This window comes from Oncorhynchus mykiss, chromosome 13 (assembly GCF_013265735.2).
Source record: "Oncorhynchus mykiss isolate Arlee chromosome 13, USDA_OmykA_1.1, whole genome shotgun sequence".
Lineage (NCBI taxonomy): Eukaryota > Metazoa > Chordata > Actinopteri > Salmoniformes > Salmonidae > Oncorhynchus > Oncorhynchus mykiss.
The window spans coordinates 34883300-34907566 of NC_048577.1; the positions used below are offsets into that span (position 1 = coordinate 34883300).

Sequence of the window (24267 nt, forward strand, 5' to 3'; positions counted from 1 at the left end):
TTGTAGATTTTGCTGTATGTTTTGGATCATTGTCTTGTTGGAAGACAAATCTCCGTCCCAGTCTCAGGTCTTTTGCAGACTCCATCAGGTTTTCTTCCAGAATGGTCCTGTATTTGGCTCCATCCATCTTCCCATCAATTTTAACCATCTTCCCTGTCCCTGCTGAACAAAAGCAGGCCCAAACCTTGATGCTGCCACCACCATGTTTGACAGTGGGCATGGTGTGTTCAGGGTGATGAGCTGTGTTGCTTTTACGCCAAACATAACATTTTGCATTGTTGCCAAAAAGTTCAATTTTGGTTTCATCTGACCAGAGCACCTTCTTCCACATGTTTGGTGTGTCTCCCAGGTGGCTTGTGGCAAACTTTAAACAACACTTTTTATGGATATCTTTAAGAAATGGCTTTCTTCTTGCCACTCTTCCATAAAGGCCAGATTTGTGCAATATACGACTGATTGTTGTCCTATGGACAGAGTCTCCCACCTCAGCTGTAGATCTCTGCAGTTCATACAGAGTGATCATGGGCCTCTTGGCTGCATCCCTGATCAGTCTTCTCCTTGTATGAGCTGAAAGTTTAGAGGGACGGCCAGGTCTTGGTAGATTTGCAGTGGTCTGATACTCCTTCCATTTCAATATTATCGCTTGCACAGTGCTCCTTGGGATGTTTAAAGCTTGGGAAATCTTTTTGTATCCAAATCCGGCTTTAAACTTCTTCACAACAGTATCTCGGACCTGCCTGGTGGTCCTTGTTCTTCATGATGCTCTCTGCGCTTTTAACGGACCTCTGAGACTATCACAGTGCAGGTGCATTTATACGGAGACTTGATTACACACAGGTGGATTGTATTTATCATCATTAGTCATTTAGGTCAACATTGGATCATTCAGAGATCCTCACTGAACTTCTGGAGAGAGTTTGCTGCACTGAAAGTAAAGGGGCTGAATAATTTTGCACGCACAATTTTTCAGTTTTTGATTTGTTAAAAAAGTTTGAAATATCCAATAAATGTCGTTCCACTTCATGATTGTGTCCCACTTGTTGTTGATTCTTCACAAAAAAAATACAGTTTTATATCTTTATGTTTGAAGCCTGAAATGTGGCAAAAGGTCGCAAAGTTCAAGGGGGCCGAATACTTTCGCAAGGCACTGTATATATATACACTGCTCAAAAACATAAAGGGAACACTAAAATAACACGTCCTAGATCTGAATGAATGAAATATTCTTATTAAATACTTTTCTCTTTACATAGTTGAATGTGCTGACAACAAAATCACACACAAATTATCAATGGAAATCAAATTTATCAACCCATGGAGGTCTGGATTTTGAGTCACACTCAAAATTAAAGTGGAAAACCACACTACAGGCTGATTCAACTTTGATGTAATGTCCTTAAAACAAGTCAAAATGAGACTCAGTAGTGTGTGTGGCCTCCACGTGCCTGTATGACCTCCCTAATACGCCTGGGCATGCTCCTGATGAGGTGGCGGATGGTCTGCTGAGGGATCTCCTCCCAGACCTGGACTAAAGCATCCGCCAACTCCTGGACAGTCTGTGGTGCAACGTGGCGTTGGTGGATGGAGCGAGACATGATGTCCCAGATGTGCTCAATTGGATTCAGGTCTGGGGAACGGGGGGGCCAGTCCATAGCATCAAGGCCTTCCTCTTGCAGGAACTGCTGACACACTCCAGCCACATGAGGTCTAGCATTGTCTTGCATTAGGAGGAACCCAGGGCCAACCGCACCAGCATATGGTCTCACAAGGGGTCTGAGGATCTCATCTCGGTACCTAATGGCAGTCAGGCTACCTCTGGCGAGCACATGAAGGGCTGTGCGGCCCCCCAAAGAAATCTCACCCCACACCATGACTGACCCACCGCCAAACCGGTCATGCTGGAGGATGTTGCAGGCAGCAGAATGTTCTCCACGGTGTCTCCAGACTCTGTCACACCTGTCACATGTGCTCAGTGTGAACCTGCTTTCATCTGTGGCGAATTTGCCAATCTTGGTGTTCTCTGGCAAATGCCAAACGTCCTGCACGGTGTTGGGCTGTAAGCACAACCCCCACCTGTGGACGTCAGGCCCTCATACCACCCTCATGGAGTCTGTTTCTGACCGTTTGAGCAGACACATGCACATTTGTGGCCTGCTGGAGGTCATTTTGCAGGGCTCTGGCAGTGCTCCTCGTGCTCCTCCTTGCACAAAGGCGGAGGTAGCGGTCCTGCTGCTGGGTTATTGCCCTCCTACGGCCTCCTCCACGTCTCCTGATGTACTGACCTGTCTCCTGGTAGCGCCTCCATGCTCTGGACACTACGCTGACAGACACAGCAAACCTTCTTGCCACAGCTTGCATTGATGTGCCATCCTGGATGAGCTGCACTACCTGAGCCACTTGTGTGGGTTGTAGACTCCGTCTCATGCTACCACTAGAGTGAAAGCACCGCCAGCATTCAAAAGTGACCAAAACATCAGCCAGGAAGCATAGGAACTGAGAAGTGGTCACCACTGTGAGAACCACTCCTTTATTGGGGGTGTCTTGCTAATTGCCTATAATTTCCACCTGTTGTCTATTCCATTTGCACAACAGCATGTGAAATTTATTGTCAATCAGTGTTGCTTCCTAAGTGTACAGTTTGATTTCACAGAAGTGTGATTGACTTGGAGTTACATTGTGTTGTTTAAGTGTTCCCTTTATTTTTTTGAGCAGTGTATATACAGTGGGGCAAAAAAGTATTTAGTCAGCCACCAATTGTGCAAGTTCTCCCACTTAAAAAGATGAGAGGCCTGTAATTTTCATCATAGGTACACTTCAACTATGACAGACAAAATTAGAAAAAAAATCCAGAAAATCACATTTGTAGGATTTTTTATGAATTTGCAAATTATGGTGGAAAATAAGTATTTGGTCAATAACAAAAGTTTATCTCAATACTTTGTTACATACCCTTTGTTGGCAATGATAGAGGTCAAACGTTTTCTGTAAGTTCACAAGGTTTTCACACACTGTTGCTGGTATTTTGGCCCATTCCTCCATGCAGATCTCCTCTAGAGCAGTGATGTTTTGGGGCTGTTGCTAGGCAACACGGACTTTCAACTCCCTCCAAAGATTTTCTATGGGGTTGAGATCTGGAGACTGGCTAGGCCACTCCAGGACCTTGAAATGCGTCTTACGAAGCCACTCCTTCGTTACCCGGGCGGTGTGTTTGGGATCATTGTCATGCTGAAAGACCCAGCCACGTTTCGTCTTCAATGCCCTTGCTGATGGAAGGAGGTTTTCACTCAAAATCTCACGATACATGGCCCCATTCATTCTTTCCTTTACACGGATCGGTCGTCCTGGTCCCTTTGCAGAAAAAAATCCCCAAAGCATGATGTTTCCACCCCCATGCTTCACAGTAGGTATGGTGTTCTTTGGATGCAACTCAGCATTCTTTGTCATCCACGACGAGTTGAGTTTTTACCAAAAAGTTATATTTTGGTTTCATCTGACCATATGACATTCTCCCAATCTTCTTCTGGATCATCCAAATGCTCTCTAGCAAACTTCAGACGGGCCTGGACATGTACTGGCTTAAGCAGGGGGACACGTCTGGCACTGCAGGATTTGAGTCCCTGGCGGCGTAGTGTGTTACTGATGGTAGGCTTTGTTACTTTGGTCCCAGCTCTCTGCAGGTCATTCACTAGGTCCGCCCGTGTGGTTCTGGGATTTTTGCTCACCATTCTTGTGATCATTTTGACCCCACGGGGTGAGATCTTGCGTGGAGCCCCAGATCGAGGGAGATTATCAGTGGTCTTGTATGTCTTCCATTTCCTAATAATTGCTCCCACAGTTGATTTCTTCAAGCCAAGCTGCTTACCTATTGCAGATTCAGTCTTCCCAGCCTGGTGCAGGTCTACAATTTTGTTTCTGGTGTCCTTTGAAAGCTCTTTGGTCTTGGCCATAGTGGAGTATGGAGTGTGACTGTTTGAGGTTGTGGACAGGTGTCTTTTATACTGATAACAAGTTCAAACAGGTGCCATTAATACAGGTAACGAGTGGAGGACAGAGGAGCCTCTTAAAGAAGAAGTTACAGGTCTGTGAGAGCCAGAAATCTTGCTTATTTGTAGGTGACCAAATACTTATTTTCCACCATAATTTGCAAATAAATTCATAAAAAATCCTACAATGTGATTTTCTGGATTTTCTTTCCTCATTTTGTCTGTCATGGTTGAAGTGTACCTATGATGAAAATTACAGGCCTCTCATCTTTTTAAGTGGGAGAACTTGCACAATTGGTGGCTGACTAAATACTTTTTTGCCCCACTGTAATTGTAATGAGTAAAAATGTGCTAGCAACAAATATATAACACACACACAGTGTATTCAGAAAGTATACAAGACCCCTTGACTTTTTCCACATTTTGTTATGTTACAGCCTTATTCTAAAATATTGTTTTAATCCCACAATCTGCACACAATACCACATAATGACAAAGCAAAAACAAGTTTAGACATTTTTGCCAAACCCCCCCAGAATTACCATATTTACATAAGTAAAGGCACACACCCGTCTATATAATGTCCCACAGTTAACAGTGCATGTCAGAGCAAAAACCAAGCCATGATGCTGCAGACATTTTTTGGTACCCTCCCACAGAGCTGTGCCTCGACACAATCCTGTCTTGATGATCTACGGGCAATTCCTTCGACCTCACGGCTTGGGTTTTTTCTGACATGCACTGTCAACTGTGGGACCTTATATAGACAGGTGTGTGTCTTTCCAAATCATGTCCAATCAATTTAATTTACCACAGGGGGACGCCAATCAAGTTGTAGAACTGTCTCAAGGATGATCAATGGAAACAGGATGCACCTGAGCTCAATTTCGAAAGGGTCTAAATACTTGTAAATGTAAATATGGTATTTTTTAATATATTTTTTCTTCTAATTTTTAATACATTTTCTATAATTTCTAAAAACCTGTTTTCGCTTTGTCATTATGGGGTATTGTGTGTAGATTGAAGAGGGAAAACATGTATTTAATCCATTTTAGAATAAGACTGTAACGTAACACAATGGAAAAAGTCAAGGGGTCTGAATACTTTCCGAATGCACTGTAAGCTAATTTGCGGTTTGTGAGTAGCCTAGTTTTATAATGGCCCGGGACATTGTTTATTTATCAATTGCTTCCTGCGAATTCACGACAGAAAAAAACCCCCAATTTTGCTCCAGTAAAATGGATCATATCTTTTGAACGGTTTGGGCTAGGGATACACGGTTTTCAGTAAAGTAATGGTGAAACCATGACAGTCACGAAGCTGTGCTCAGTTTTCCTCTATGGCATACTACTTAGTGTGTAAGTGATGCACCGTTATGGGAACCAATTTCAGACATACAGCCTGAAATTGTGCAATTCTTAGACCATCAAAAGGTTTCGGGCTGGATCAAATACATTTGGGGCTGTATCCCTGGAAGCCCAGGCCTAATGATGCCATTGTCCACAATAAAGCTCCACATCCAATTAAACACCTATGAGTTTCATTGTAAATGTAGGGGCTATCAGACAGACAATAATGGGTCAATTACTTAAAATGTATGGCTTTACATTTGAATAATTGGGAATGTTTTATTCTGAATTGCAACCTCATATGATGACCTATATGTTATGGCCAAATTTGGGCCACTTGGTATAACATACAAGGAGATATTTTCTGTGTGCAGAATAATGTGAATCAGGAGGAATACAGCTATACAGTCTTGCGTTGCTAGGATGAGTAATGTGTTGTGTCTTCCCACTGGGCACACACTGGTTGAATCAATGTTGTTTCCAAGTCATTTCAATGAAATTACCTTAAACCAAAGTGGAATAGACATTGACTTGACGTCTGTGCCCAGTGGGTTAATTCACATGGCTACTGGAACAATCAAACAATGTGAGAAAGACAGCAATCAATGTATCCCATACCTGTGATCAGGTCATAATGAGTAGGCTATACCAGGCTCATGTGTAGGGTTTCACTGTGCACGGTCTCGTAGCTGTGTAGGGTCTCGCAGCTGTACTCGCATAGCCAGAGTGCCAGTCTTTTTCTGCTCTGTCGTTGTCATGATGAATAAGACAAAAACAGAATTACACCCAGGCTAGTACTCATACATAGGTCAGACATTTCCACTAGAACACACCCCTCCCTTAAGTAAATAGTGCCCAAATTACATGTCAGGAAGCTGCAGACACTATTTTGGAGTGACCAGCAGAAACATGGGTCTTCAAATATTGCTAGGTGACCCTGCCATATGGGTTCAAATCAAATGCCATTTGTCAAATGTTTCGTAAACAACAGGCATAGTCTAACAGTGAAATGCTTACTTACGGGCCTTTCCCAACAATGCAGAGAGAAAATAGAGAAATAATTGTAAAATAATAACATGGGGAATAAATACACGAGTAAAGATAACTTGGCTATATACCAGTGGTGTAAAGTGCTTAAGTAAAAATACTTTAAAGTACTACTTAAGTAGTTTTTTGGGGTATCTGTACTTTACTATTGATATTTTTGAACATTCCTGAAGAAAATAATGTACTTTTTACTCCATACATTTTCCCTGACACCCCAAAATACTTGTTACATTTTGAATGCTTAGCAGGACAGGAAAATGGTTGAATTAACGCACTTAAAGTGAAAATCCCTGGTAATTCCTACTGCTTCTGATCTGGCAGAATCACTAAAAACAAATGCTTTGTTGTTTTTTGTTTGTTTGTTTTTTAAAAAGGGCCACACTTCAACACTCAGACATAATTATTAACTATACCTTTACATTTGGTACTCAAGTATATTTATAACCAAATACTTTTTTACTTTTACTCATGTAGGATTTTACTGGGTGACATTTTCTATTTTTGGTATCTGTACTTCTACACAAGTATGACAATTGGGTACTTTTTCCACCACTGCTATTTACACAGGGTATCAGTACCGAGTCGATGTGCAAGGGTACAAGGTAATTGGGGTAGATATGTACATATAGGTAGGGATAATGTGACTGGGCAACAGGATAGATAATTGTCACGTTCTGACCTTAGTTCTTTTGTTATGTCTTTGTTTTAGTATGGTCAGGGCGTGAGTTGGGTGGGTTGTCTATGTTTCTTTTTCTATGTGGTGTTTTTGTGTTTGGCCTGGTATGGTTCTCAATCAGAGGAAGGTGTCGTTAGTTGTTTCTGATTGAGAATCATACTTAGGTAGCCTTTTCCCATCTGTGTGGGGTGGGTGATTCTTTTCTGTTCAGTGTTTTTTCAGCACCATACAGGACTGTTCGTTTGTTGTTTTATTTGTTTTGTTAAGTGTTCAATTACTTTATTAAAAAAATATGAACACTTACCACGCCGCGCATTGGTCCTCACCTTCTTCCACCGACGACCGTGACAATAATAAAAAGTACCAGCAGGATAAATGCAGATAGTCCTGATAGCTATTGGTTAACTATTTAGTAGTTTTATGGCTTGGGGGTAGAAGTTGTTCAGGGTCCTATTGGTTCCAGACTATCGCACCTCTTGCCGTGCGATAGTAGAGAGAACAGTCTATTCCCAAGATAAAAACTGTAATATATACTTTTTGAAATTATTTTTGAAGTTCTAGCATTAGTGTAGCTTTGGGCATTTGCTTGTGTATTCATCCAGCAAGGCCAAAGGTAATCTTCTCTACAGTGGTAAGTTTTCCTCTGTCTGGCTAAAGCTGGTTATATAGGCCTATAGGTTTGCCGGTTCTTTGCTGCATCGGGCACTTCCTTATTACTTCACTACTCTGTTGCAAACTAAATGGAAAGTTTTGGCCACTGGGTGTTGAGCCATGCAACTCAGAAGGGTCAACACTGCAAATATTGACTCTTTGCATCAACTTCATGTCATTGTCAAAAATGCCTTTGACAATTATAAAATGCTTGTGATTATACTTCAGTATTCCATAGTAACATCTGACAAAAATATCTAAAGACACTGAAGCAGCAAACTTTGTGGAAATTAATATTTGTGTCATTCTCAAAACTTTTGGCCACGACTGTATATAGTGTATGTCTGTACTAGCATGGACATTTTGGTAATTATATGAAATGCAATATATTTCTGAATGATTACCCTGTGTATCCTATAAATCAATTCATAAAGAAATAAGGCAAAGATTGGGAGAGGGGTCTGAAAAAGTTGAAGACTTTAAGTATCCCTTTGAGAACAGTCAAGAATTAAGCAGTGGATGGTCTATCATCCTAGACACAGTAGATCATGCCAGCATCACTTTTTCAAGACCTCTGCAATCCGCTCTGGCAGGCTGTCAATTAACTTCTGGGCCACATCCTGACTGATGGTAAGCCAATTCTTGCAAAATCAATGCTTGGAGTTTGTCAGAATTTGTGGGTTTTTGTTTGTCCACCTGCTTATTGAGGATTGACCACAAGTTCTCAATGGGATTAAGGTCTGGGGAGTTTCCTGGCCATGGACCCAAAATATTGATATTTTGTTCCCCAAGCCACTTAGTTATCACTTTTGCCTTATGGCAAGGTGCTCCATCATGCTGGAAAAGGCATTGTTAGTCACCAAAGTGTTCTTGGATGGTTGGGAAAAGTTGCTCTCTGAGGATGTGTTGGTTCCATTCTTTAATCATGGCTGTGTTCTTAGGCAGAATTGTGAGTGAGCCTACTCCCTTGGCTGAGAAGCAACCCCACACATGAATGGTCTCAGGATGCTTTACTGTTGGCATGACACAGGACTGATGGTAGTGCTCACCTTGTCTTCTCCGGACAAGCTTTTTTCCAGATGCCCCAAACAATCAGAAAGGGGATTCATCAGAGAAAATAACTTTACCCCAGTCCTCAGCAGTCCAATCCCTGTACCTTTTGCAGAATATCAGTCAGTCCGTGATGTTTTTCCTGGAGAGAAGTGGCTTCTTTGCTGCCCTTCTTGACACCAGGCCATCCTCCAAAAGTCTTTGCCTCACTGTGCGTTGTCGTGGAAATTTCCTGTATTTACCAAATCATGAGAGTCACACACAAGTCAGAGTTATCATAAATCTTTAATTATATGAGCTCCATCACAACCCTGTGACTCTCAGATCAATTCAGTGTCTATAAATGAATTCTCTGAGAGTCCTTACACATTGCAACTGAGATCCTTTATAGCAAAGACACACATAGCCAGACAGCATTGGCCATAAATTATCATTCAGCTTTGTCTCCTAAACTATGTTATTTTCTCGCTCTCAGAACCATAAAACAAAACCTATTAAGGCATATATCAAATATATCAAATAAAATCCTTGACAAGATCACATAGACACAGTGACTGGCACACAGACATTGTGGAGCCAAGAGATAATTGATTTAAAAGATATGTTTACGTTTGAACACAAGCTTGACCCCTCCCCTCTCTGCGGCCCAAATAACTTAGTCCTGACAGAGAACAGATAACTGCAAATGGCCACCACTATAGTACAACAAGATACATTCTGATGAGAAGTAACTCATAAGCATATCATGAAAATAAAACATCTTATCTATGTTACCCAACTAATTCTGATTATTCCCCAACAGCGTGCAGATGCACTCACACCTGCCTGCTGCCATTCCTAAGCAAGCTCTGTACTGGTGGTGCCCCAATCGCGCAACTGAATCAACTTTCGGAGACGGTCCTGGCACTTGCTGGACTTTCTTGGGCAACCTGAAGCCTTCTTCACAACAATTGAACCACTCTCCTTGAAGTTCTTGATGATCCGATTAATGATTGATTTAGGTGCAATCTTACTGGCAGCAATATCCTAGCCTGTGAAGCCCTTTTTGTGCAAAGCAATGATGATGGCATGTGTTTCCTTGCAGATGACCATGGTTGACAGAGGAAGAACAATGATTCCAAGCACCACCCTCCTTTTGAAGCTTCCAGTCTGTTATTCGAACTCAATCAGCATGACAGAGTGATCTCCAGCCTTGTCCTTGTCAACACTCACACCCGTGTTAATGAGAGAATCACTGACGTGATGTCAGCTGGTCCTTTTGTGGTAGGGCTGAAATGCAGTGGAAATGTTTTTTGGGGATTCAGTTCATTTGCATGGCAAAGAGGGACTTTGCAATTAATTGCAATTCATTTGATCACTTTTCATAACATTCTGGAGTATATGCAAATTGCCATCATACAAACTGAGGCAGCAGACTTTGTGAAAATTAATATGTGTGTCATTCTCAAAACTTTTGGCCACGACTGTATACAAACATATGTGGACACCCCTTCAAATTAGTTGATTTGGCTATTTCAGCCACACTTGTTCCTGACAGGGATATAAAATCGAGCACACAGCCATGCAATCTCCAAGGACAAACATTGGCTGTAGAATGGCCCATACTGAAGAGTTCTGTGACTTTCAACATGGCACCGTCACAAAATGGCACCTTTCCTCCAAGTCAGTTTGTCAAATTTCTGCCCTGCTAGAGCTGCCCCGTTCAACTGTAAGTGCTGTTATTGTGAAGTGGAAACGTCTCGGAGCAACAATGGCTCAGCCAAAAAGTAGTAGGCTACACAAGCTCGCAGAACGGGACTGCCGAGTGCTGAAGTGTGCAGAACATAAAAATCGCCTGTCCTTGGTTACAACACTCACTACCGAGTTCCAAACTGCCTCTGGAAGCAACGTCAGCACAACTGTTCATTGGGAGCTTCATTAAATGGATTTCCATGGCCGAGCAGCCGCACACAAGCCTAAGATCACCATGCACAATGCCAAGCCTCAGCTGGAGTGGTGTAAAACTCGCCGCTATTGGACTCTGGAGCAGTGGAAACGCTTTTTCTGGAGTGATGAATCACGCTTCAACATCTGTCAGTCCGACAGATTAATCTGTTTGGAGGATTCCAAATACATATCGCCGACTATAAAGTTTGGTGGAGGAGGAATAATGGTCTGGGGCTGTTTTTCAATGTTTGGGCTAGGCCTCTTAGTTCCACTGAAGGGAATTTTTAACACGACAGTATAATATGACATTCTAGATTATTCTGTGCTTCTAATTTTGTGGCAACAGTTTGGGGGAGGCCCTTTCCTGTTTCAGCATGACAATGCCCCCATGCACAAGTGAGGTCCATACAGAAATGGTTTGTCGAGATCGGTTTGGAAGAACTTGACTGGCCCGCACAGAGCCCTGACCTCAACCCCATAGAAAACTTTTGGAATGAATTGGAACGCAGTCTGCGAGCCAGGCCTTATCGCCCCAAATCTGTGCCCAATCTCACTAATGCTCTTGTGGCTAAGTGGAAGCAAGTCCCTGCAGCTGTGTTCCAACATCTAGTGGAAAGCCTTCCCAGAAGAGTGGTGCTATAACAGCAGCAAAGTGGGGACCAACTCCATATTAATGCCCATAATTTTGGAATGAAATGTTCGACGAGCAGGTGTCGACATACTTTCAGCCATGTAGTGTATTTACTTTGATGCATTTTGCTGTACGTATGTGCATACAGTACAGTAGATGGCGGTAAAATACTTTCACTTGGCTAAACCTGCATGCTAAATAGATGAAGAAGAATTTCTTGCCCAATTGGCAAAAATCGTCTGTACTCCGCGCCTGCGCGTTTGAAAAAATGATAATGTTGTTGATATGCTATGCTAGCTAGCTAGTGGAGTTGTTTTTGCATATTAGGTTACCATTAACTTTACTCTCTTCACTGTCTCGCCACTGTATCAAGATAAACCCGAAAACGCTCCGCATGAAGGGCTGATGGAAAACGCAAGAGATACGGTGAGCGCTATTATTGTGTTCTGTGTCAATCTCTGGTGTAGTCTTATTTCCCCTTTCTTTGTTGTGGTTGTCAGACTGCAGCAGCTAGTTTAGGTAGCTAGGCTAGGCAGTAGTAGTGCCAGATAGTTACTGTAGCTGCAGAAAATAAAACAGACAGCTTTATTCCAGCATTGCCTGCCTTTCAATTGTTTTATAAAGCTAGCCGTTGTTGTTGGCATGCTGTTGTGCTGCTTCTTCAACAATCCTCCCAACATTCTAGGGCAGCTTGAATAACGGGCAAGATCCAGCAGCTACCATTAACGTTACGTTAGCTGGCGAGCAAACAATTGAAAGAAGGCAGGTCCGTCATATTAAATAGACCGCACTGCAGTGATTTTTGCCGCTGTATTGGGGCCTCTTGCAGACTTTAATTCCTGGGGATATCAGGTCATGAGCCAGTGCGTGCAGCTGTCATTTCAATGTTGTGCTTTGGCAACAGAGGTTTCTGAATAGAAAGGGGGCGGTGCACCATCGATGACATTAGCTATCTGTTACTGCAGTGCAACGTGTTTGTCATGTAGCTTACTTGCTGTATGTTGTCGCTGTTTTGATCACTGAGAACAGACTTGTTTTAGTGTGGAAATGGTAAGTGAGCTACCACCAGATATGTGCTGGTGGGTGTTACAGGTTATAATTGGTTAACATGTTGAGCTCTGAGCAATTTCCATGTTGGTTCAAAATGCAATGCTATTCATAGATTCATTAATTGATATGTAGCTATTGAATTGACATGTAATACTTTCAAAGTCCCCTTCACTCTTCATTCTGTCCGTGTTGCATGGAGACATTGCACATATGCTCTTGGACCTCTATATGTAGGCTTATCTAACAAGGTTTATGGATGCAGTGATTGCTTTTCCTTTATCAGAAAAACATTATCAGCAGTAGGTTATCATGCAAAGCAACCACCTGTCGTGGCATGCGGGTAATGAGACTGCATTGACTGCGCTGTGCTAGCACTAGCTGACACAATCCTCTCTCCTATAGGCTGAACGGACTGTTCGTTCAGAAAGGAGGAGGCGGGACTCGTTTGGGATGTTCGATGGCTATGACAGCTGCAGTGAGGATTCCAGCAGTAGCTCGAGCTCAGAGGACAGTGATGAAGAGGTTCCCTCCCTCCCTGCCAGCCTGCCCATCATCAAGACCAACGGCCAGGTCTACACCTACCCCGATGGGAAGGCAGGAATGGGTTAGTAGTACTGTGACTGCCTCTGCCCATTGAACATAATTGCTGATGGTGTTATTACAGGGTTGAATTGAGATTTTAGCATTCTATTATTTGGCCATCTCTTCGACTGAACAGTACTCACACCTCGGTATCCCTCCGTGTGTGTATATACATATGTGTATGTGTGTGTATGTGTGTGTGTGTGTGTGTGTGTGTGTGTGTGTGTGTGTGTGTGTGTGTGTGTGTGTGTGTGTGTGTGTGTTTCACTCTCCTCAGCCACCTGTGAGATGTGTGGGATGGTGGGAGTGAGAGATGCTTTCTACTCCAAAACCAAGCGCTTCTGCAGTGTATCCTGTTCAAGGAGTTACTCATCCAACTCTAAAAAAGCCAGCATACTGGCCAGACTGCAGGTAACATGCAAACTGCACTAAGTCTACTTCTATTGTCCTTGTATGTTCCTCTATAACCATCATTTTTAAAAAAAAGTTCAATTGACATTGAAAAGGTGTGAAAACGGGTTGTGTTTATTTCATTTGAATTGCTTCCTCTGTGTATCATCCTCTATGTATCTATAAGTAGCTATGTTTTCATTAACTGGTCCAGTGATTGTTGTTGTTGTTGTTGTTGTTGTTGACATTTAGAAAGTCTGTATAGAAAATAGATGCAACAGTTGCCTGCTACAGTTTCCATCTTGTCGATTTAAAAACGTCTGAACGTAATGACGTTACACCAAAAAAAGAATACAGATGAAGTGGTTAAAGTGTTAACATGAACCTTTTAGGCAAATAGAGCATTAATAAATTGCTGACAGGCTATATGCCCTCTCACCTATGTGTTTCATGTCTCAGGTATCCCGTGAAAGCCAGCATGGATATACTGCAATAATTTACTAATATTTGTCATATTCTAATAATTATCATGTTCCAATGTATTGCAACGGTGAACATTTTAATTTGTCAGCAATGGATATTTAGAATTAAATGTTGAGTGGATCGTTTTTGTTTGGGCTACGTGACGACATCATGTGCCCCACGAACATTCAAAATTATTTGGCAATCCTTTTTTCAAAAAACAGTTTCCATCATAATTTGTCACAATAAAGAAAGTTTAGACAACAAAAAAATCCATCCCAGTCGAACTGATACAAATGTCGTTGATTTTTAGAAAATGTATTTTATAATCTGCTGTTTCCTCTACACACATCGCAATGATTTCTTTTGTCGAATAAACCTTGGACAAGGGAAGCCTGCCTGGCTTGTATGGTTCTTCTTCTCTCTCTCTCAATATTATTATTTTCAAAGGGTAAACCACCAACGAAGAAGGCTAAAGTATTACAGAAGCAGCCTCTCATGGCGAAGTTGGCTGCCTATGCCCAGTACCAAGCCAACCAACAGAATCAAGTCAAGTCAAAAACTGGTAAGTTCCACGCAAAAGTCCATGACACGTGAAATGCATTTATTACCAATTACAAATGACAACAATGACAAATGACTACAGTATAGGTGCAACAGTCTTTAAGGATGATTCTACTAGGACTAGATTGAGCTCATGTCTTTCTCACTGTAAACAAAGAAGGTGATGATAATAAGGTAGTCGACTTTTGTTATCTATATCTCCCATGACGATACTTGTGGTGGTTGCAGTGATTCCTGTGAAAGGCTTTGATTGGGGACGCTACATAGGCACCGGCGACATTAACGGGGCACCTGTCGGCTGTTTCAAACACGTAAGCAACGCTCAGCTCAAACACTCCAAGGGGTTGCTGATGAAAAGTGACAGTCAGAACATGTAGACACAGCCAATGTGGTATATCTTAACTGACATTATACTTTTTAAAGTAGAGATCACGCTCAGTGGATGAAAGATGCAAGCGTCTATGGTTTCCTCTCATGATGAGTGCTTATTAAGGGACTAGTATTACAATAAATACAAAGTAATTGAATTTCAGCTTGCGCCTTTCTTGTTTGCTATAAAGAAGTAGATTCTTCTAGATATTAGAATGTGTTGATTTGTAACCCTGTCAGACTTTTTTAATGCTCCAGTACAACGAAACTCAACAGCGCAAGTATGTTAGAATATACACTACCGTTCAAAAGTTTTGGGTCGCTTAGAAATGTCCTTGTTTTTGAAAGAAAAGCACTTTTTAATTTTTTTATTTAAAATAACATCAAATTGATCAGAAATACAGTGTAGACATTGTTAATGTTGTAAATGACTATTGTAGCTGGAAACGGGTGTTTTTGTTATGGAATATCTACATAGGCGTGCAGAGACCCGTTATCAGCAACCGTCACTCCTGTGTTCCGATGCCACGCTGTGTTAGCCAATCCAACTTTATCATTTTAAAAGACTCTGCCTAATGATCAATTAGCCTTTTAAAATGATAAAGTTGGATTGGCTAACACAACGTGCCATTGGAACACAGGAGTGACGGTTTCTGATAACGGGTCTCTGTATGCCAATGTAGATATTCCATAACAAAAACAGCCGTTTTCAGCTACAATAGTCATTTACAACATTAACAATGTCTCTGCTGTATTTCTGATCAATTTGATGTTATTTTAATGGACAAATCTCAATGTGACCCCCAAACTTTTGAACGGTAGTGTATCTCATCCCTATTGAGCCATCAAACAGTGAGATGAAAACAAAATCGTTTTTGTTGTTTTTTACATTATTGAAGCTGCACTAATTGTGAGGATAGGTGACAATGAAGAATATTAGCTTGCCATGATGAGTTTGGTTGTTTTAACAGCTGTCCTTTTGTCTTCTCTGCCTTTTAGGTTCCCATGGGAACTTCCTGGGGTGACCTTGCAGAAGGGGTGAGGGTAGAGGTGCCCAATACAGACAGCGGCCTGCCAATGAAGGTGTACTGGATAGCAGGAGTTATCAAATTAGCAGGTAACAAAGCAGCCCCAGAGAATCCTCTTCACTCTAAAATGCACCTGATTGGATTCATAGATGACGGTGTACTTTCTCTGCATTCATTGTTTTCATCAAACTCTGTTTACACACAGACATGTTACACATAGATGTAGCCTACACACAATGCTTGGAAACATAGATTCTTCTCTCAACCACAATACTCCTATGATTTAGATTTGTAATGGTATTTCAGGAAAAAAAAAAAAAATCTGAAAATCACAAATAAGGTTCAGTGGTTTCCCTCATTTTAAAACATTGTGTTTCTCTCCGAAGGCTTTAAGGCACTGCTACGGTACGAGGGGTTTGATGGTGACTCTGGCAGGGATTTCTGGTGTAACATCTGTGTCCCTGACATCCACCCGGTGGGGTGGTGTGCAGCAGGAGGAAAGCCCCTGGTTCCTCCCAAGTGTAAGACTAACAGAGGGAATAGTACTGTACTTTGTTTTGCCAAGATAAGGATGTAGGCTGTGCTGCAAGTGTTGAGTCATTTATCATTTCTGACCGGTTTGAGAGAATCATTTCTAATCTTTGCCAAATGTTGTCTGACTGTTTCACCTTAGCCATTCAGCACAAGTGCACCAACTGGAAAGCGTTTCTTGTGAAATGCCTAACAGGAGCAAAGACTCTACCTATTGATTTCTCCACCAAGGTGAGCTACAACTCTACATCACAAGACACTCCAACACCTCACTCATAGTACAAACATGCATCAAATATCAATGTGAGAAGATGAATATGCTTGTATTATTTCCACAAATGCAACACTAATATCCTTCTGGCACTACCAGTACAAACATGCGTTATTGTAGAGTGACATATTCTACAATGCCTAACAGGATTGTCAAGTAACCTTGTAGAATCCTCACCTCCTCACCCTTCCCCAGGTGCAGCAGAGCATGCAGTTCCCCTTTAAGAAGCTGATGCGTGTGGAGGTGGTGGATAAGACTCACCTGTGCCGGACGCGGGTGGCCCTGGTAGAGCAGGTGATCGGAGGTCGGCTTCGGCTCGTCTACGAGGAGTGCGAGGACGGCTCGGACGACTTCTGGTGCCACATGTACAGCCCACTGATACACAGCATCGGCTGGTCCCGAGGCATCGGACACCGCTTCAAGAGATCTGGTCAGTGACATAGTGGGGAGGGCACACGGGACTAGGCACGTGGGACTTACACATAAGGGTAAAGATTTGCTCTGGGTTTAAGGATCCTGAAAAGTTCAACATGGATGAAACACTTACAGGCACTTTAAGATTCTAGTTGTTTCAGTATGATTTATATTGAGTTTTAGGGTTTGATTGTTGTCCATTAATGACGAATGCTCTTTCTTTATTTTGGTGTTTCAAACGCATGTTGATATTATTGTTTCAGATGTTTCAAAGAAACTTGATGGCCAAGTAGATGCCCCAGGACAGCTTTTTGCGAAGGTGAGTTCAAATAAATGTTTCAATCTGCCACTTGACTCCGTTGATTCACAGATCTTTCTGGTCTCTGACATTTTGTTTGATACGTGGCACAATCTCTCTCAGGTGAAGGATGTTGACCAGAGCGGGGAGTGGTTTAAAGATGGCATGAAGCTGGAGGCTATTGACCCTCTGAATCTATCAGCTATTTGTGTTGCTACTGTCAGAAAGGTAAGCCTCATAATCGTGATGAGAAATATGACTGACAGAGAAATGAGGGAAATAAAAGACAAATGAGCTTGCACATGTAACAGATTTGTACACATTCACGCTCCCTGCCTTCTCTTCCTCCAGGTCTTGGCGGATGGATACCTCATGATTGGAATTGATGGTTCCGAGGCGGCTGATGGTTCTGACTGGTTCTGCTATCACTCCACCTCTCCCTCTATCTTTCCTGCTGGATTCTGTGAAATCAACACAATTGAACTCACCCCTCCACGTGGTACATACTGAATTACATTATATTGTGTGGTAAAAGCATCCTCACAATTGTCTATTTGAGTTTATTTGTAGTATCAAGAGAGTGCACACCACTGATTCTCACTTCACAGTGGCTATTTCAATTGGCCAGCCAGTTGCTGTTACTTGTAGCCTCAATAAGTAAGTCTTTTCTGCAGGGTACACAAAACTCCCATTCAGATGGTTTGACTACCTCAGGGAAACGGGTTCAGTGGCAGCTCCGGTGAAGCTCTTTAACAAGGTAACCTTGTTCAGCTTTTGGTCTGCTAGCTATTTTGCCTGTTAGTTCGTTTTGGCTCTCTTACTTTTGTTCTCAGTCTGTTAGTTGGACTGAATTTGTTGTCAAAACCAACTACTTGCTTGTCTTGAGTAACACTTTACATTTTTTCATCTGCTGGATTTCATCTATTTGAAGTTTGATTGTTTTTGCACTTTGGCTTTTTCAAATTGCTTGATTTCTCTCAGTAGTGTAGGTGTCACAGGATATTCGTCCGAATAAGGATGACCAAGCGCATCTGAGTGCAGTGAAGTTGAGAAAGACTAGTAGCCCACCAATGTACAACGTCATATGCTTGTATTTGTAGTGTTATGAGAAATTCCCCGAGTCCACCAGCTGAATGTCCCCTTCTCTTTCTTGACTCTGAAGGAAGTTCCAAACCATGGGTTCCGCCCTGGCATGAAGCTGGAGGCTGTGGACCTGATGGAGCCCCGGCTGGTGTGTGTTGCCACAGTGACACGTATTGTACATAGACTGCTGCGCATCCATTTTGACGGCTGGGAGGACGAGTATGATCAGTGGGTGGACTGTGAATCACCTGACCTCTACCCTGTGGGCTGGTGTCAGCTGACTGGCTACCAGCTACAGCCACCAGCTGTGCTCGGTGAGTTTTATTGGGATTTTTCAGCATTTATTCACAAAGATAAAGATGGACAAAGATACATTTTCGTAGTGCAATGTCTGAACTCGTTCTAGTCTAGCCCTAAATAACCTTTTGGAAAACAAAGTCCGATTTTTCATTAGGGTCATCTAAATGACCTTGACTGTAATCTCCCAAATAACCAAAACTACCAATACAGGTGGAACTGCTTTGACCCTGCCAATAAATGCAAAACAAAAACAACCAAGAGAAACAGTCAAAACATCAAACTTCATTTAACCAAAACACAGAAACCTTCAGATAACCAAAAACACTGCGACTTTAACACAAACCTTTAATTTGAAACGAGTTCTAGTAATGTAGGACAAATGAGCTAAAGCATTGGCTTTTTTTGAATGAGTTGAGACGAGCTGTGCTGCACGAATGTATGAATGAATGAGTTGTTCTCCGGTTTGTGTTTTTTTTTTCAGCCTCTAGAGAGCTCCCTCTGAGTGTGACAAAGCAGAAGAAGAAATCCCAGCAGTACAAAGGCCAAAAGAAAAGTAGGTCATCCATCCCCTCATTTTGCCCCCTCCCCCTCTCGTTACTGCCCCTGTGCTTCCCCTGTTACTACCTCCTCCCATGCACACTCCCCTTTCCCTCTTTCTTTCTCTATTTAAGGGCAAAGCTGCACTCGCCACGGCTCGTCACGATTCTTGCTCTGCGGGCATCTCTATTCACACCAACACAGAGCATTGAAACCAAGTCAAAACTCTCCTACACCGGATTAATTTTCACACCAGTGTGAAGCTGTTATTAGAGGATTAGACCTCAGGCTAAATAAAAATCTTCATTGCCTGCAATAAAAGACCAATTATTTGATTATGTAGATCTTTTTATGGTATGCTTGGCTTTTATATGTTCATTCAGTCTTTGTTAGTCATGCCGGACATTACATCAAGCTTTTCCTGAATAACTTTTTTACCTAGATTGGAATATTTAAATTTGACTTTATGGATGATTAGTAACTCTTAAGTAGCCACACGTCAAAAGAGCAAAGGCATAAGAAACATGAAAGTAACAGAAGAGCTGATCAACCATTTTACCCTTTGTCTTGGTTTTTAGAGAGGAAGATCCCCATTGGTAAGAGACCAGTGAGTTTGTCGGGGGTGGTATTGAGTGGAGTGCCCCAGAGGAACCTATCTGGAGACGAGAACATGACCCCGCCAGACTACCCATCTCCTCCCACGCCGGCATCTGCCTCTGGGACTGCACAGCCTCCCTCGGCAGCCCAGGAACTCAGCCCCAATGGAAAGCCAGGTAACCTAAACCAACCCGCTAACTGAACTCAAATTAGAAACCCATGTTAAGCCTGGTAGTTGGGTAGGGATGTCCTCTACTGAAAGAGAATGGTGTAGTAGGTTAAGTACTCTACCCCATCTCAACATCAACAATCTTGAACAAGGCAACTTATTTTCTCCGTTATCTCCTGAGTTTTACAATTCATCCTCTCCTTCCTATTTATTTTCATACTTCTATACTGGCCCTCTTTCCTTTCCCAAGGGGTGACGCTGCAGCTGAAGGAGGAGGTTCAGGAGGCAGACGAGTTCACCTTCCCGCAGGGCACAGCCTCCGACCTGGAGAGCAATGGCTCCGGCGACAGCTACTACATCAAGCAGGAGACCTGAGCCTCCGTGGGGCACTGCTGCAGGAGAGCCAGTCCCCTCCCTCTCCCTCCACAGCACCAGAGACCATGGGCCCTGGGTGGCATCCCCACAACATTAACATGGAAGGTCACCAGGGGGCTTCAAGCTGTGCCCATAGAGACTTGGGACAGAGCGACTCAAAGACTAGTTGCAAACGGGGAGAGGAGTGTAGAGAATAAAGGGAAAAAGAGAGGTGCGTGAACGACAATAACTTTACGTTTCAGTTCAGTTTTTTGTACTTCAACAAAAAAAAAAAAAGCTTTTTTACGATTTTTTTCTAATCCGATATCTTTTTGTGCATCTCTCGTATTCGTTACATTGAGGTAGGGTAATCGTTCGATGGATAAACTGTGTGATGTTTGTGTATATATAACAGGGTGTATGTATGTATGTAGGTATTGAATGGACTAAACCTTACTGGTATAAAACAATCACTCAGATATAAAGTAGAAACACCACCAATCAGCTTCATACCAGTTCCGCACATTCAACTAAGATTTGAGCAGTTTACCACATTCTCTGGATCTTGCGTTCCATTTGTGTGATAGCCAATCATGACTTACAGCTATCACTGGGACATTACCAGGGAGAATGTGGGAGAGCCCCAAATCTTCAGTTGACCCTTTTCTATCACTATATTTACCATGCCTTATTTAAAATATGTTTACAAATATTACTCCTCTTGGCCAGCTGATTGCAGGCAAATGTTTTGTCAAATCTAAACAGTTCTACTCTTATGAAAAACAGGTCATTCACTGTGGTAATATTTAGTTCTATCACAGTTTACTACACAATGATATGCAAACCTTGACTCTTGTGTCAAGTAATAGAGATCTATGTGAAATGTTTTATATCTAACATATAGCATTATTCTACATGAATTATGTCATAATTCAGAGCGATACTATAAATATGAGTAGAGGAAATATTCAAGTCACTGTAATATTCGGGCTGTGTTTCATCAGTACCATCAACAACATGAGAAGCGTTTTATCTAAATAGAGAATTTACTGTCTTTGTAAAAGAAAAACTTCATAATAATGCTGTTTGCTCTACCTCTTTTAGAACTTTTAATGTAATCTCCTGTTGCAAGGTTTTCAGATTCTGGTCAAACCACACGTAAAGGTGACTTTTCTTTACAATTTAAATCACTTTGACGGCTATGTGTGCATATTTCCTAGTAAGTGATTGGTAGGCCTGGGCTAAATTGTCATACTCACTGACTCATGATCATACATTTTATTCATAGGCCATCCTTTCGTTGGGAGATATTAAATGAATGTCAATATTGATTTATAAAACAAAATATATCACATTAAATGTGTATTTATGAACAAAGTATGCAGTATATAACAGAGCCAATTTACAAACATGACATGGTGATTTATTTTGTGCCATATGAGAAATTAAAGAGGGATTATAATGTACATACTATATATACTAACGACTGCACTCCGTTGTCTTACTTTATATACCAGTAAGGTTGACAATTTACTCTCAGGAAATCTTAGCGTATTGTATTATAGGCTTCTTCTTCGTTGTTAAGGTTATTGAGAACGGTGTTGTCATTGGCTGTTGGCATGCTGAAATTAGACTTCAGAGATTGATGTGGTCAACAGTATTAATAAAAATGTGTTTAGTCCAAGATCGGTCTTAAAGTAAATATGAACACTTGGTAAACCATCTCACTAATGTAGAGAGACCTATTTGATTGTGATACAAGGTCCCATTTTAAGTGGATTTGTCATATATTCTGTCTCTAGAGGTAGGATTACCCTTCTGCGTGTCACTGTTTGATAATGTGTAGGTGTTTGGTTTGAACTTTTCTTTTTTTGCAAAAATGTTCAGTTAAATGTTAGCTCTGTCGATTTGTCTTACTGTTGTTACTGTATGTTTGTTTCAATGTCTGGTCCTGAGTGAAACTCAAACTAGTATTACAGTCTCAATGAAAATGTACATTTTACTGGTGTAAACCAGCTCAGGTGACCTTGGTGATGCCAAAGATTGCCTAAGGTCACTGTCAAGCAATAACGTCTTATCACAGTACTCTCCTAACGTTACATTTTACCCTAATGTCATAATAATGAACAAGGTTTGACAGGCACACGGTAGCTAAATATATGGTACAGAGGCATATCTGTTGCAAATGCTCCCAATTTCACCCTACATTAGGTTTGGGAGACAGTGAGATCATAAGCTTTTAGCTGTACTTTCACTCAAACTTCAGACTGTGCATCAAAGACCGAATGGGGAAAATATACATGACATTATGTTAATATATGGCATGACTGTTTTGAGGCGACAAACATTGTCTCCGTCGTCCTTGTAACACAAATGTTAGACACGAGAATTTGTGGTATTTGAATGAAGAAAAAAATAAACGCACAAATGGACTCAATATAGGGCTACACTGTTCTGATCATGATGTTCATTGATTTCAAATGCATTATTTCATCAATATTATAATCAATATCAAAGAACAAGACTATAGGGTGTGTTTGTTAAAACCAAAATATGTGCATGCAGCAGTGTGAACATCATCTCCTCCTGTGCTTAACTAGTTGGTCTTGGTTTATGTGTAACTGTTGGTCTTTCCACGTACACGGGCCTGTGTGTGTGTGTGCTTGTTTCTATTGTGAAGCCTGTTCATCATATTGTCTTTGTATTCTGGTGCTATATACATATATTTGATAAAGTCATAACCTTTTAAGAATGAAATGATTTTCAGAAACTGTGACCATAGTGGAGAAATGCAGTTCTCTTCTCTTATTTTGGATACAACTATAATGAAAGATTTGTAATGAATTAACTGTCAAAACACAAAAGAAATCTTCATCCAAGTATATAGTTTTTGTTCCTTGGTTTCCATGGTAAATGTGCTGTGAACAAAAGTTTAGAAAATATGTATTTGAAAATATTTAATGTTTACTTTCATTTAATGTTTAATGAATCTTGCAGCATGTTTGTGGAAAAAGCATTCATGTAAAATAAATTATTCACAACTTTTTTTTACACTGCATAAAAGTACAGTATTGAGAAGCTAGTGTCCATTTTGTTAACCACACCATTAAATGGATACTTTGGGATTGATGTCCTTTATCTCCTTCCCCAGAGTCAGATGAACTCCTAGATACCATTTGTGTGTCCAGTAGGAAGGAAGTTACAGGTTGTTTTGTGAGCCAGCACTATGACTGGAAATCTATGGGATCTGCTAGCATGCTGACTGGATGCTTTTATCAAGTCGTAAGAGTCCTGAACATCAAATCAAATGGCTACTCAGACTATTTGCATTGCCCCCCCCCCACAAAACCAACTTATTTTTGAGGCATTTTCTTTACTGCACTGTTGGTTATGGGCTTGTAAGCATTTCACTAAGGTCTACACCTGAATTCAGCATGTGACAAATTACATGTGGCTGTCTATGGGTATCTGCTAGCATGCTATGACTGGAAGTCTGTCTTTTAGCATGCTAGCAGATGCACTAAAGTTTCCTGAGCCAATGCCAACTTCATACTGGACAAAAACACTTCAGCCACGAGTTCATCCGACACTGGAAGTAGACAAAAGGGCCTCCCAAAATATTGTCAAGATGTAAAGTAGCGTTTCACAATGAATGCATTTAATCTGGATTTAAATGGAGTGCCCTCAAATCACAGATTCACACCTGAAACCCCAGGTGGGTGCAATTAAGGGAGAAGACCAAACCAGCAGGCTCCAAACCTCAGGGTGAGTTGAATACCCTTGCTGTAGTGAACGTTACAATGTTACCAATGTAGCATAGGGCAACGGCTGGCGGCGACAACTGGTGTATTGTCAAGTAACATCCAGAACGCAGTTACTACCATACCATCTCAATGCAAATATTTTCTGCACAACTGTTGCCTAAACAGGCCCAAGTTAATGTCTACCAAAACAT

General features: G+C 41.5%; 1 protein-coding gene across 2 annotated transcripts; it reads left to right on the top strand.

The window, feature by feature from the left end:
* The first annotated feature begins 11471 nt into the window (after nucleotides 1-11471).
* On the top strand, nucleotides 11472-22749 carry LOC110486194 (MBT domain-containing protein 1). Of its 2 annotated transcripts, XM_021557615.2 has the most exons (17): nucleotides 11485-11739; nucleotides 12766-12967; nucleotides 13223-13356; nucleotides 14248-14362; nucleotides 14590-14672; nucleotides 15730-15847; nucleotides 16145-16279; nucleotides 16432-16520; nucleotides 16756-16990; nucleotides 17238-17293; nucleotides 17396-17500; nucleotides 17624-17771; nucleotides 17947-18029; nucleotides 18435-18669; nucleotides 19137-19208; nucleotides 19771-19965; nucleotides 20209-22749. In XM_021557615.2, exons 1-17 carry the CDS (start codon nucleotides 11719-11721, stop codon nucleotides 20331-20333), a joined length of 2151 nt encoding a protein of 716 aa, XP_021413290.1. In that variant the 5' UTR covers nucleotides 11485-11718; the 3' UTR covers nucleotides 20334-22749. The 2 variants fall into 2 exon arrangements, with proteins under 2 accessions (XP_036796748.1, XP_021413290.1); XM_036940853.1 differs by lacking the exons at nucleotides 19771-19965; nucleotides 20209-22749 and adding an exon at nucleotides 19327-19508 and having other exon boundaries at nucleotides 11472-11739.
* The last annotated feature ends 1518 nt before the right edge of the window (nucleotides 22750-24267 follow it).